Source organism: Dasypus novemcinctus, chromosome 15 (assembly GCF_030445035.2).
Source record: "Dasypus novemcinctus isolate mDasNov1 chromosome 15, mDasNov1.1.hap2, whole genome shotgun sequence".
NCBI classification, from domain to species: domain Eukaryota; kingdom Metazoa; phylum Chordata; class Mammalia; order Cingulata; family Dasypodidae; genus Dasypus; species Dasypus novemcinctus.
Window position 1 is genome coordinate 82,096,795 of NC_080687.1, and position 14,610 is coordinate 82,111,404.

At 37.8% G+C, this 14,610-nt stretch overlaps 1 protein-coding gene across 1 annotated transcript in view; it reads right to left on the reverse strand.

Annotated features, from left to right (window-relative positions):
• Nucleotides 1-946: 946 nt before the first annotated feature.
• The window catches only part of PCDH17 (protocadherin 17), a 151,606-nt gene continuing 137,942 nt past the window's right edge, over nt 947-14,610 (reverse strand). The window contains exon 4 of the mRNA XM_004462800.5: nt 947-4,927. Within this exon, the coding sequence (XP_004462857.1) occupies nt 4,896-4,927 (32 nt within the window). The 3' untranslated portion in view covers nt 947-4,895. The remainder of the gene's footprint in view (nt 4,928-14,610) is intronic.

The following is a 14,610-nucleotide window of genomic DNA, read 5'->3' on the forward strand; positions in this document are numbered from 1 at the left end:
TGTGCTAGATGCCACTGGTTGCGTTTCCCAGATATTAAAATGAAGAGATGATGTAAAAAATAATAATAATTGAAGGCTTTCAGGTAGGAAATAAAAAGAAACTTTAAAGTCCAAGAATTTATAGGATTTTCTACATTTCAATGTCAGATTATAAAATTGGTAAATTCTTTTAAAAAATCTGCGTGGAGGCCAGATCATTCATTACTAAAACACTCTGCATGGCTTAAGATGGTAACTAGTAAATTCTTTTCCCTGCACAAATGGCTCAGGGGAAAGAGACAAAGGCCATGCCTCTCCCACTGTATTAGTCAGGATTCTCTAGGGAAACAGAATCAACAAGAGCTATCTGTCAATAGTAAGAGATTTATCAGAGTCTCTCACGCAGCTGTGGGGATGCACAAGTCCAGGTTCCACAGGCAGGCTGCAACCAGCACTGATGAAAGTCCATTGAAGATTCTTGACGAGTTCTGAGAGATGTCAGCTGTCCAAAGACAAGCAGGGAAATTCTCTCTCTATGCTGGAATCACTTCCCTTTTTAAGGGATTCAACTGATGAGGTTAAGAGTCACTCACTGCTGATGGCAATCTCCCTAATTGATGTAATTATAACTAGCTATCTATGATTTACCACTGCAGCAAAGTCAATGGTGACTAAAGTTCATAAATGCCTTTGTATTACAGTTAGCCCAGGGCTTGCTTGACCAAACAACTGGGCACAATTACCTGGCTGAGTTGACACAAAAGCCTAACCATCATTCCCACCAAAGCCTGCTAGGACAAAAATATGCACAGTTATTTTGAGAAAGTGTTAAGGTGAGGGAGGCAGAAGGAGAGAATGCAAGGAAATATAGCATACTTTAGGAGCATATTCATGAAAGAACAGAGGTAGCTATTGGCACATGAGTTGACTAGATTCAAACAAAGAAGTCAACTGATTTTTTAGGGTCTTTTTTTTTTTTTTTAAGATTTATTTTATTTCTCTCCCTTCCCCCCATTGTCTGCTCTCTGTGTCCATTCACTGTGTATTCTACGTCCACTTGCATTATCAGGCATCACCAGGAGACTGCGTCTCTTTTTTGCTGTTGTTGCATCATCTTACTGCATCAGCTCTTCACGTGTGTGGCACCACTCCTGGGTGGGCTGAGCTTTTTTCATGCTGGGTGACTCTCCTTGCAGGGTGTACTCCTTGCACATGGGGCACCCCTACACAGGGGCACCCCTGCATGGCACGGCACTCCTTTGTGTAGCAGCACTGCATGTGGGCCAGCTCACCAGGGCCTCCTGGGGATCGAACCCTGGACTCTCCATATGGTAGGTGGATCTCTGTCAGTTGAGCCATGTCTGCTTCCCTAGAGAGTCATTCTGCCAACAGAAGTACTAGATTTAATCTTGTTTTACCTGTGACTAAAACAACTGTTGGGTCCTCAAACTTCTACAGGCAGAAAGCAGTCCAGTTCCCAAGAAGAGTTTATTCCACAAGACTCAATTCAAATGTAGCAAAGGGGGATAGGAAATGCCCTCCAAAATGCTGACTGGTGGCTTCACTCACAGAGAAAAGAATTGAATCTTATCAAAAAGCATTATGCTTCCCCAGGGTAGAAAATTCTCACAATGGCTTCTAAGCAGGATATTGTAATTTGCTTTGCTATTGTTTGTCTTCCATTCTTCTTTCTCATTTTGATTATTCCAACCCCATTTAACCACTATAAATTAGAGAATAATTCATATTTCCATTTGGAATTCAGACTCAAGAGAATCCAAGTAAGGAATACGGAGATTACAGTACATCATTAATAAAAGGTAACCGCCAGAAAGCATTCCTTTGAACTTGATGTCCTGGCTAGTTGGACTGTTGGATTGTCTCCTTTGGGTAAAGGTGGGAAGGATTTCTGTTTGGAAAGGAGAGTGAAGTAAATATTTGCTAAGTAGAAGAGTTACTGCTTACAGACACTTCACCTTTTCATCTAGCCACACATTAGGATTGGAATTCCATTTAGGTAAGGCTAGCCTTTTACAGAAATGGATTTGCATCAATGAATACTGATTTCAGAATTGTTTTTTAATGGTTATATGTAATAATGCCATCTTTGATAAGGCTTCTTTCGCTGAGGTTTTTTTGTTGTTGTTTTTTTTCCCAGAGGGTACCGGGTATTGAACCCAGGACCTCCTACATGGGAGGCAGGTGCTCAACCACTTGAGCTACATTGGCTCTCCCCTATACTTTAAATGTACATAAAATCCAGGGTTAATCTGAATCCTTAATCTCATACTACCACTTCCCTAAGTGATATTTTATGATTTTATGGTTTCAGCTTTTAACTATACTTTACATTTCATTCCAGATTTCTCTATTGAACTTCAAACTCAAATATACAATACCTGATAGACATTTCAAGTCCATTGTGGTGCCAAATTGAATCAAATATCACAGCAAAAAATAGTTCTCTTATTAAATTTCCTCTCTTGTTGATAGGCACTGAAGGTAAAGACAAAACAAAAAACAAAAACCATGGAAAACTCCTGGATTCTTTTCTACGTAATTGCTTACTAAGTGAAACCAATTCTATTAGCTAAATATCTCTAGATTATATCCAGTTCTCTACCTCCACTCTTACTTATTTCACTAGCCCCTGATGCAAAGAACTCAAACTCAAATTATCATATGAGTTAGAAAAGGAAGATCAGTAGTTGTAACAGCATAATAAATTCTGAAATACAGTTTTTGCAGAAAGTAACATTTAGGAAAGCTATCTGAAATCTACCTCATTTTGGGAGATCAGGAAACAGTTGAGAGCATGACGATATTTTCATTCATTTTGCAATAATTTAAGATGAGACGCCTCTCTGAGAGGTCATCATTTCCTTCTGTAACAGGCAGCTCTACTATAGACTGGAACATAGTGATGAACAAGATCTGATGTCAGACATCTTGAATTCAGTGAGAAAAAAGATGAAAAATAGGGCTTACAGTACTGTTGGGAATGTGTCATTATTCGGAAATGTAATGAATCACTGGTTTCCATTAATATTGGAAAGTTTGAGGTAACCCTTTTGGAAAGAGTAAAATAAAGAGCCATTATTAAAAGCATATACTCTAAACTCATGTCCAAGATGTTGAGGTTAATGGAAACCACAAAACCCCTCTTCATGAACTGAGATAAAGAAAACTATTTGATTGGAAATTTTGGGACATATGTCTGGAAAAGTCAAGTTGGGCTAGATTATGAAAGATCTTGAATACCATGCAATACTTCTGGCACCTCATCATTACAGCAACAAAAAGCTTTAAAAATTAACTTTTTAAGTTGCTTTAAAAAGTAGCTTTTAAAGTAAGCTTTAAAAATTAATTTTTGGACATATAAGATGGTGGCATAATTTTCACTGTATTTCACCTCCCAAAGCAAATGAATCCCACTAGTTCAATTTATGGCAAGAGGGCTTTGCCTTAAGACACCTCTTCAATGCATTTACACAAAATAAAGGGGAAAAAAGTAACATTAACCTAAAAAATTAACCTGTTTAAGACGGGAACCCGTATATTACACGTAAGAAATTGTGACTTAGCCAGGAAGTTCCAGGACATAGAAAAAGTGGAAAGTGTTGACTATGAAAATCAAGAGATGAAGCAATGAAACAGTTCATCTGTTAGATTTTTATAGATGGAATAGTCATTTTCTATTTTTTCTGTATTTTGTATCCTTTCCAGGTATACATACATCCTTTTATGTTAAAGAAGTGTTTTAGCAATCCTCAAATGGACTTTCTGGGAAAATAAATTAGATGACAAAGCATTTCTTCTTTTTCATGACATACCTTAAAAACAAGTAGTTGCTTTAGGAGCCAAAATGTGTGCATGTGACCTCAGCCTCTCTTTGTACTGATTTACAAGCTACTAACTGGAATAATGCCACTGGTTGTTCAAATGTTCAGATGTATTAGACAACCATGACAAATAGTTCATTGTTTGGAAGAGGGGTATTTTATAGATCTCCAAAGAAACTGACAACATTTATATATATGTAATATTAAGATTATTACAGAAATTGGCTCATGCGAGCATGAGGAATGGCAAATCTGAATTCCATAGTAAGGTTGCAAGTTGGAAAAAGGGAAGTTGAACTCCCCAGGAAAAGCTGTCTGACTGAAGCAGAGATTCTTCTGACATGTGAAATCCTCAGCTGACTCAAAGGTCTCCAACTGATTGGATGGGAAATCCCCCTTATTGCCGAAGACAAATTCCTTTGTTGATTGTAGATGCAATCAGCCATTGATGAAATCAACTCACTAGATGCAAATTCATCTATGAAATACCCGAACAGTAACATCAGGTCACAGCTTGCTTGACCAAACAACTGGACACAATAACCTAGCTAATTTGACAGAAAATTAATCACAGGGAGAATGTCAAATTGTTCACAAACAAGGAGTAGAGAAAGTTGGCAAGATGGAACATACCATGAAAGTGTCAATATTAGATACATGAGATATTTTAAAAGTTGAGAAACTAACAAAACATTGTTTCTGGTTAATTCTCCCTTAGTTATGAAGACCATACTAAAAAGTCTGTAATTGTCTGGTAAAGCTGGTTCAATTATACAGACATTCTTGAAAAATAATCCACATTGTCATTTACTAAATCATTTCCCTTGGACACTAATAACAGTTGTAAAGGTTTAATTGTAGACATTTAATTACTCAATTCATAATTGCTTGTTATTATGAAGCCTAACTGCTTGATTATTTAAGTTTTAACTGTTTTGTGAATTTTTCTGGAAGATATTTTCAGGTTAAAAGTGAAAAAATTTTAAAAATGTTCAGCAACATCTTAAGTCTTTAAAAAACAAAGTAGTTTTAAAATTTATTTCTCTCGTTTTAGGTTGAGGATGCATAAAATCGCTATTCATGGAAGGTGATCAAATATCCTAGACCTGAAAAAAAAAGAAAAGAAATTAAAGTTGAGGTATGTTTTAACCATATTTGTAAAACTTTAATGAGTGTGAGACAATGATAAGCTTTAGGCCACAGTGTCCCTTGGAAATACTGTCCTGAGAATCTAGGAGAACAAAGCAAGATTCTGCAGAGCTACAGATTTCAGTCAGCAGTCTGTTTAAGAATTATCTTTTTTGACACTAGGCTGAGGAAACTAGGCAGAGACTGTCCCCAAGGAAGAGTCCTTATGCAGAAGGGAGAAAAGCAGGGCAAAAATACAATTTATATATGTATCTTTGTTTTTATACACTATTTTGTACAGATGTAGTTCTACGTGATATGCCCCAAGATGAAAGAGCAAACACACATGCACACAAGGAAAACAAGAGAAAAGCGTCAAAGGATAACATCATGAAATCCTCCATAATATGATTGCTCTTGATATTCTCTATTTTTACTTAAGCCCTAGTGTCTTTTCAGTTTTCCATATGACAAAGTAAGGCTTTTAAATTCTTCTTTTGTAAAGTATGTGTCTTTTTCTATAGCTTCTTTTTTGCCTTTAGTCTCAAGAGACAACCAGAGAGATGGAAATATGAGTTTTTCATCTTTGACTCTTTCCTCCTGCCAAAGAAAATGTACCCAAAAAGTATAAGGGAAAAATCATGTTCATAATAATTATTCATTAAATAATGTTCATTAAACAATTATTTCTCCCTTTTACTTATTCCAAATATTTTTGTTTATATTTTATATGTGTTTGCATTTGATGTATTTTATTTCATCAGTTCTTTGACTCAGTGATTTAGTCAAATGAAAGTGAAAATCACTTTTTTTAAAAAGATTTATTTTATTTATTTATTTCTCTCCCCTTCCTCCCACCCCACCCCAATTGTCTGTTCTCTGTGTCTATTTGCTGCGTCTTCTTTGTCCACTTCTGTTGTTGTCAGCGGCACGGGAATCTGTGTTTCTTTTTGTTGCGTCATCTTGTTGTGTCAGCTCTCCATGTGTGCAGTGCCATTCCTGGGCAGGCTGCACTTTCTTTCACGCTGGGTGGCTCTCCTTATGGGGCGCACTCCCTGTGCATGGGGCTCCCCTACGCGGGGACCAGCACTCCTTGCTCACATCAGCACTGCACATGGGCCAGCTCCACACCAGTCAAGGAGGCCCGGGGTTTGAACTGTGGACCTCCCATGTGGCAGGCGGACGCCCTAACCACTGGGCCAAGTCTGCTGCCTGAAAATCACTTTTTTTATACAGCTACTTCCTTAATGAAGGTTGGTGAAAAGATGCCAAATAGTTTTACTTACTTTCATTGAAATGGTAATTTGCATTGTGATTCCATTATAACCCTTGTTTCATAGACTATTGTTCTTTACTTAAAATTGCAGGACTCTACTGTTCTGTCAAATCCTGCAAATAATTTCTAGGATTCTGAGCTTTCAAATATGCTCACGAGAGAGTACACTAATTTCTCACCTGTTCACTAGTTGTTCTCTGTGACTAAGGTGTTCTAGCATTCTCCTGGTTTAAATTTGTTCCATAATTATGATGAAGGGGGAAAAAATCTTTTTACACATTACCCTCAGAGGATTACCAAAGCCACACTGCCCTCTCCCCCCTTCACTGTTTTAGGGTTCCAGTGACAATTGCTTTTCAGATTCTACTAACATCACTCATTCTTCCTCTGGTCCACATGTGGACATCGAGACAAAGTTGAATGGCAGATAAGCCTATTACATTTAGAAAAACTCCTTTTTGGTGAGTTTAATTTTGTTACTCTTCTAGCTATTTGTGTAACCTCCTTTTCTTAAGAAAGCTTATTTTTCCAGATGAAGAAATGCAAAAAGACTTCTGGCTGGCTTATATAATAAATCCTCAAGACATGAACAGACATTTCGGGGATGTGCTTTGGTGGATACAGCTGGGAGTCCCTACTATCTATGGCTGAGGTGTTACATTTCTTGAATATGGCATTCATTATGTCCAGTAAATATACAGCAATCGTTCTCATAAAATATATACTCTTTGATTAGGAAATTAGGTCTCCCTCCTGAGGGAGCCAGGTCTAACTGACAATTTTTATACTCTCTTTCAGTCTTTAGCTAGATGGTATCACTTATTTTTTATCTATTATCTATGGCAGCACTATGTCTGTTTTTTTTTAAAAGGAGGTACTGAGGAGTCAACCCAGGACCTCGAACGTGGAAGGCAGGTCCTCAACTACTAAGCTACATCCACTCCCATATATACTTTTCATTTATTTGTTTATTTATTTATTACCCCCTCCCTCATTGTTTTGCACTTGCAGTCTGCTTTCTGTGTCCATTTGCTGTGTCTTCCTCTGTATCTACTTGTCTTCTCTTTAGATGGTACCAGGAACCAATCCTGGGAACTTCCAGAGTGGGAGAGAGGCACACTATCTCTTGCGCTACCTAGCTCCCTTGTCTGCAGTGTCTCTTATTGTCTCTCCTCTGTGTCTCTTTTGTTGTATCATCTTGCTGTGCCAGTTTTCTATGTGGGCCAGCACTCCTGCACAGGCTAGCACTCCTGCGTGGGCCAGCTCTCCATGTGGGCCAGCTCTCCACATGGGCCAGCTTGCCCTCACCAGGAGGTCCAGGAATCAAACCCTGGACCTCTCATACGGTAGACAGGAACCCAATTGCTTAAGCTGCATCTGCTTCCCATATGAATACTTTCATAAGCATTATAAATATAATCCTAGTGAACAAATGATTAAGCAATTCTCCTTAAATAATTTATTTACAACATCTCAATAACCAGTAGAAATACAGTTCAAATGACAATTATTTTTGTTTCAAATTTAAACTTTAGTCTATCCACATCTCTCATGGGATGACTCAGTTTTCATTAGGGTAGCAATAGACATTTAACAGCCAGCTTTCCAGGAAAAAACAATCCTGATTTGTAGTCTTTGTTGGCTTCTGTGGTGTAAATACACCTGTTATGACTGATTTCAAGTTACCAACTTGATGCCACTGAATATGAAGTTGGGAAGAGAAACACAAAATGGGCCAAATCAGGGTGTGAGCACTACAGTACACAATTGATTTTTTTTTACACATCCTATCACAATATTTGCGATTTTCCATTTCTAAGCTTGCAAATTTTTAAGTTTGAAGTAAAACCTATTACATAACACTAAAACTTAAGACACAGTAGTCTTAAACTGTCAGTCACTACGATCCTGCAGTTACAGGTAAGAATTTTACATCCTAGACAAGGATTAATATTTCTCTAAGTATAATAAGCAAAAAGAGTGGGGATAAAACCCTGAGATCTATAATGTGTATCATGAATTACATGAGGGGGGGGGGGAATCTATTCCTTAGAAAATTATCCTGGAATCTTTGCCTTAACAGATATGAGAATGGCCTAGAAACAAATTCTATTGTTTAGAAAAGGATTCAATGTTGAACTCAGATCAAGTAACAACAGAAAACATTTTAGGCAATGTTTATTATTATCTTAAAAGCATCATTGCTGATGAAATTCTGGCTTCAAATTTTGCAAATTCAATTTTGTGATTCAAATGTTATCTGTCAGATATTACCCTCAGAAGATAATACATAAGATAGCAAAGTAATAGACTAGAAACTTTGCTTCATCGCTAGTTCACATTTGCTTCCCTCATAGATCTGTCATATGATACAATATAATTGTATAGGACTTAAGGTGTAAAAAAAATACATCACAAAAAGGATGCTGGTTCATACAGTTCCATCATAACATAATTGTCTGTCAGGGTTAGAAAGGATCCCGTTTTTACCTTACTGTATCTATCCATTCCATATTTAAACACACTTCACAAAAACTTCACTGTGTTTTAAACACCTCTGTTCCCTGCTAACTAGTCATTCTGTCTTTGAACAATTTTGAATGTTTAAAACATCTTCCTATACAGTGAACTAAAGTATGTCTCCATATATGGGTTTTTCTTTGTTCTTAGTTTTATCCAGTGGAAAATATAAAATTTTTCTGAGTCTATACCCTTCAAAGAGTGTAAGAGCTTAATATCTTTTAATTTATTTTGGTCATTCATCCCAAAAAATAGTTTTGTAAGCATTTAACACCCTGACTACTTTCCTCTAAATACTTTCTAGGAATTTTTATATTTTTTAATGGTTTGTATCCAAAATAATTTTCCAGATGTTGTGTGGCTACTGAAATAAGAACAGGACTTTTACTTTGTTTATAAGAGACAATTTTTTTTTTTAATGGTTAACTTACTTTTTTTTTTTTAAGATTTGTTTTATTTATTTATTTCTACCTACCCCCTGTTGTTTGCACTTGCTGTGCCTGTCTTCCTTGTTTCCTTAGGAGGCACTGGGAACAGAAATTGGGCCTCTGATGTAGGAGGAAGGTGCCTAATTGCTTGAGCCATCTCCACTCCTTGTTTTTCTGTGTCAATCATGCTTTTCTTCTTGTGTCTCTTGTTGTGTCATCTTGCTGCATCAGCTCGCCATGCCTGCCTGTCATGCCAGCTCGCCGTCTTCTTTAGGAGGCACTGGGAACTGAACCAGGGACCTCCCATGTGGTACGTGGAAGCTCAATTGCTTGAGCCACATCCACTTCCTGACAGTAATTTCTGAGAGTTCTGCTTAATAAACCTAGTAGTCATCAATGTATGTTTTAAGGCTGCATCACACAAATACATTGACATACACCCACACACACCACACAGAGAAGTTGACATTTGGATTTTTTATGTCTAGGATAGTATGCCCATAGCATCTTTTTTCTCACAGTTGGGGCTTTCTAACAAGGAAAATGGCCACAGTATCAAACCAAGTTGATAGAAAAAACTAGGTACAGCAAAATAGAAAGAACAACAATCGAGTGCTCCCCTAAAGCCTTCTATTTTTTTTCAATGATATTGTGGCACAAATTGCTATATAGTACACCATAAGAATGCAGGCTCAGGAAAAACAGACATGCCCATCAAATGACCGTTTGGCTACTTACCCAGCAACAAGGGCCCAAAAGAGCAGAAGAGGTTCCATTATGGTTGGTTCTGCCAGAAAGGCCAACTGCTCCCCAAGTCCACATGCCTTGAACACCAGAGACACCTGTACTGCCTGAGTGCTGGACTTTTCTGTACTCCAGAGGGAGGGAGCCCTGCCAACAAGCAACCTTGGTGTCCTGGAAAGCAGCTTGGGCTTGTTAAGCTTGAACATCTCCCCCACTGCCTGCAGTCTCTATCAAAACAGAAACATGCAAAATTCCTGCATGCAAACAAGCACGAGGGGACAGAAGAGAGGATAGGCAAGGACTGGGAGATGATAGCTCAGAGTGTCTGCGACTTCCCCAGCAGATGCCTACTCACTGACTCTTCCAAGATCCTTCCTAAGGAATGATGCAAACGTACTTTTCAAGTTTTGCAACTACACACATGGTTTCTTTGATGCAAGAAAGTAAATAAATTGCTGCTTCACCTCCTTTTCTCAATCTAGCAGTTTTCCCACTTGTTCCTTAGTTTTATACATGAGGCTGTTTTGAACAACTGTAACTTAGCAGAAATCATTAAAAAAACCTACATAAAACAATAGTCATTGGTGTTACAGAGCAGACGTTTTATATTTCAAAAGATCAGAGGCACATTATCAACCTTCTGATAATGGGGTGGGATTGGCTATGTTGCTAAGAGGTCAGATATATTACTTGTGATCAAAGGGGAAAGTTCCTGCTTCTTTCTCTCCCTTTCCTGAATTTCTCGCTTGGGATTGTTCACTCGATTACACCCTCACAGAACATATTTCCCTATTCTCTTTTTATATTTAGCCAAAAAATATCTAGCTTCTCTATAATCTCACTGGTACCTAAATCAGACAGAACTACACTATTTCCCTTATGTGTGTGCACAAGTGTGTACAGGGCATAGGGTAAATGAAGGCAGATCGCCCTTTCTGTGAACGCGAGGCCCTGAAAGGGGGACAGGTTGGTCTGGCCACCGCTGATCCGCACATAAAGGAGGTGGCTGTCAGCAGGGAAGGAAGCAACCCCTGAGTTAGTTACCAGGCGGTCTGGTCATTGTTACTAGTCACCCCTGTGGCCCGCTGCAGTGTGTTAGAGGAGGCGGAGCAGAGCTCCGGGCTTGAGGTGGCACTTCCTGGCCGCAGCCACCGGGTCCTGTAAGTGGGCGAAGTTTCCACCGGCCTGCCACCACCAGGTTATGTTTGTAATGAAGGTTTGACTGACACCGGGCTCTCGTGTGGTTTCTCCTGCGTGTTACAAGGGGAGATGACTGTGTCTCTTTAATAAGATTGTGTGTGAGATCATTCAAGAACCTTTGAAGATAATGGTTTCACACATTCCGTGTTTTTTTTTTAATATATAAAGTTTTCTGTTTATTATAAGGACATTATTAAATGTGATTTTTCTGTGAGCTAAATTAATAATACATGTGTGAAACCAACATTGCAAATTTTGTTAATCATTTCCATGAGGTCTTAATTTCTGAAAACAATTTCCAGGGGTTTTGATGTAAATTTTCAGTCCAGGATGTCCTGACTCAAGTGACCCTTTGTCACTGACCCATTTTGTACCTAAAGTAAAGAGGTCATGGACCAGCTCTTTACTCTGCCACTGGCACATAATTGGCCAAGAGTGTTCACTCTTTAAATCTTAGGGCTTTCCTGCCAGTTCTCAGCCACAATTCCATTAAAATACTTTCCATGTAATTTCTAGTCAAGGTGTAGAGACCAGGGTTCATTTTGCTGAGTGTTTCTAACACCAATATTGGTGACAATATTTTTCTTCTAACTTTGGTATAGGTTTTTAAATTTTTCAATTCTGGCTTTTTTTCTTCATACCCTATTCTTCTATTGCAGTTTTATGCAGCCACTTGTCTGAAGCTGTTGCTGGATGGAAATCCTTTGAAAAGGGGGAGGGTTGGACACCCAGCTTCAAAAAGACTTCAGAGAAATGATATGCTATGAGTGATGAATCTCAGACCCGGGGTTCTCCTGCCTCTTTACACCAGTTTTTTTTCCTTGACTTTTGAGCCATTTCTTTCCTTCTTCTCTATTTCCTTCTTCCCTAACATATTGATTATAACCATAAAACCCAATCCATTTATTTTCCCTCTTCCTAGCTTAGACATTTTTCACTGTGCTCCATGATAACCCTCCCACCAGCTGTATTTTCTGCCACAGGCCTCCTCTCACACACACCAGCCATCTACTCTTGTTTAAGATGAGGCAAAAGGAAATAAATGAAATTGACTATGGAATGGAAAAAGTACTGTGAGTTCCCGGCTTGTGGTTCTGATATACATAATACTTGTCTTGATAATGTTTCGACTTTGTTCATGTTTCAACATCTTTACAAAAATGTTAGGCTGGATTAAAAAACAAGAGAGAAGTGAGACCACTCGGATGCACCCTGTGTGACAGCATTCTTACTTCAACTTGGAATTGCTTTATAGCTAAAAATTCAACATTGTTGGAGTACCCTAAATGTCAGTTGAGTTTTACCATACATTGATGTTTGAGGATTTTATCCACAATTTAATAAATATGAATTTAAAACAGGCTTTGGCTAGTAAGAAATTAAGTGTGAAAGTAGCATTTGTAAACTGAAAGAAAATATTCTTTTTTATTTGAAGTGGAGCATTGGGAAAAAAAGGGTACTTGGGATTTTTCCCCTCTGCTTTATATATTTTTTCTAGCATGATCTTTTAACTTTAGTTGTATAATGCGGCAATTTTACTTAGGTAATTCAATTGTTAAAATGTGTAATCTGGGGTTTATTTGTTTTCCTTTCAACAATTTATACAATTCTACTTAGGCAATAGAATTACCTCTAACATCTCTTCACTAGTTGAAACCTAAAAATAAGGATTTAAGCCATAATGGCAAAAAGTGGTAAAGAAACCAATTCAAAAGGCCAAATAGGTTTTAACCTGTGCTGAAATATAGTATTCTCAATCCCAGGCAACTCAAGTAGGCCACAATAACCTGTTGGGGTTAGAAAAGTTCATGCCAAAAACGGCTGATTTCCCTAGAGCCAATCAAAATGATGGAAACATTGGGGCAGAATCACAGCTGAGCAGGTTTAGTCCTCTCTTCACTAGCTACAGATGGCAAGTAATTTAGGAATGCCCATTTGGTGAAATTTACCAGTTCCTCTAGAGATCACGCATATGGGTTTGCATTTAAAAAGCAATTGCACCACGAATAGCTTTTTAAACAACAGATGTAAGTATTGACAGTAAAAGGATGTCCAAAAAGCAAAGTATGTCCACACAAGAGAAAAGAGAGTGTATGTTATACTTTACAGCACTTTATGTGGCCTTTTAACTTAAAAGGAAGAAGACGGAAAATAATTATGAAATCAATGAGTATAATGCTTGCCAAGCCTTCTAAATTAGATATGAGATTCTGTCTTCATACTATATGACTTTCCGGTATTTTACTTCTTTTCCACCTTCATATATTACAATTGTACCCTTAAATTCCCACCGTCTCTATAAGTACCTTTAGAGGAGTTTGAGAGCTGTGAGTCAGTCTGAGCTCTGCTTTTCACAGCACTGATTTTGTTGGCAGTCAGTTCATAATGGATTAGTGAAAAACCCATTGTCTTTTAAAAATGGACTGTGTCTGTGTGTTTAAGTATACATAAAGGGGGGTATTTGTGAATAGATATGTGCACTAGTAACTAAAGGATGTTAGTTATAAATTGTGAAGCTTCCAATCGCCTCCTCATTATTGCTTCCTTTAAAGAAGGAAATTAATTGCATGAAATTGTCTTGCTGGTAAAGTGATACCAGATTGCAGTGACAGCACTGACCTAATCTAGCAGTAAAACAGGCAATCACATCCTCAGTGAACACTCACAGAAATATTTGATCTGGGGAGTGTGCAGGACCAAAGTTTCCCTGGAGGAAGAAGCACATCATTTCCATTCCTGTATTCAAGGGTAGTTCTGTTGTGGCTTTCTCTTTATATAGTGCACAATTTCCTTGTTTTTATTGAGAGTAAAGCCTCTGCAGCTCACAGGACAATCCCATATGGAAGGTAACTAAAATTAAAAGGTTAGGTTTGGACATAAGGCTTTTAACACTGATTGTTGCTTGATAGAATAAAATACAAAGCTACTTTCTCTCCATTCGCTGATGCAAAGATGCCCTGGAATACTAATAGCTATGCAAATGATGACATTAACAGGAAGATTCCATTTTTCTGGCTGCTTATGACTAGCATCAGGTGAAATATTGTGGGGGATTGGATTGCTTTTGTTTGGAGGCGTGAATATGGGCAATTGATGCTATCCCAGGAAGAAAAGGAAAATGAAATTGCTTGTACAAAGAGATGAACAGATTCAGATTAGTACTGAAATATTTATGACAGCATTATGTGGGTGTAGCGAGGATGCAGAATATGGACTGTCCATAAAGTACATATTCAAATAAGAGAACTCGTGTTATCATGCAAAGTCCTCTCTATTCAGCTGTATTTTATACTGAATATTTACCCACAAACTACAAACTTGGCCAAGCTATATTAAATGTGCATATTAATTTAAGTGTTTTCTTGTTTCACAGAACAGACTACCTCTGAAGTATAAACGTTTGAATATATTACATATATAATCATAAATGCAATTGATTACTGTATTCCCACAGTGAGCTAACTGCTAGTGTGCTGTTAGATAAAGAGTTCTC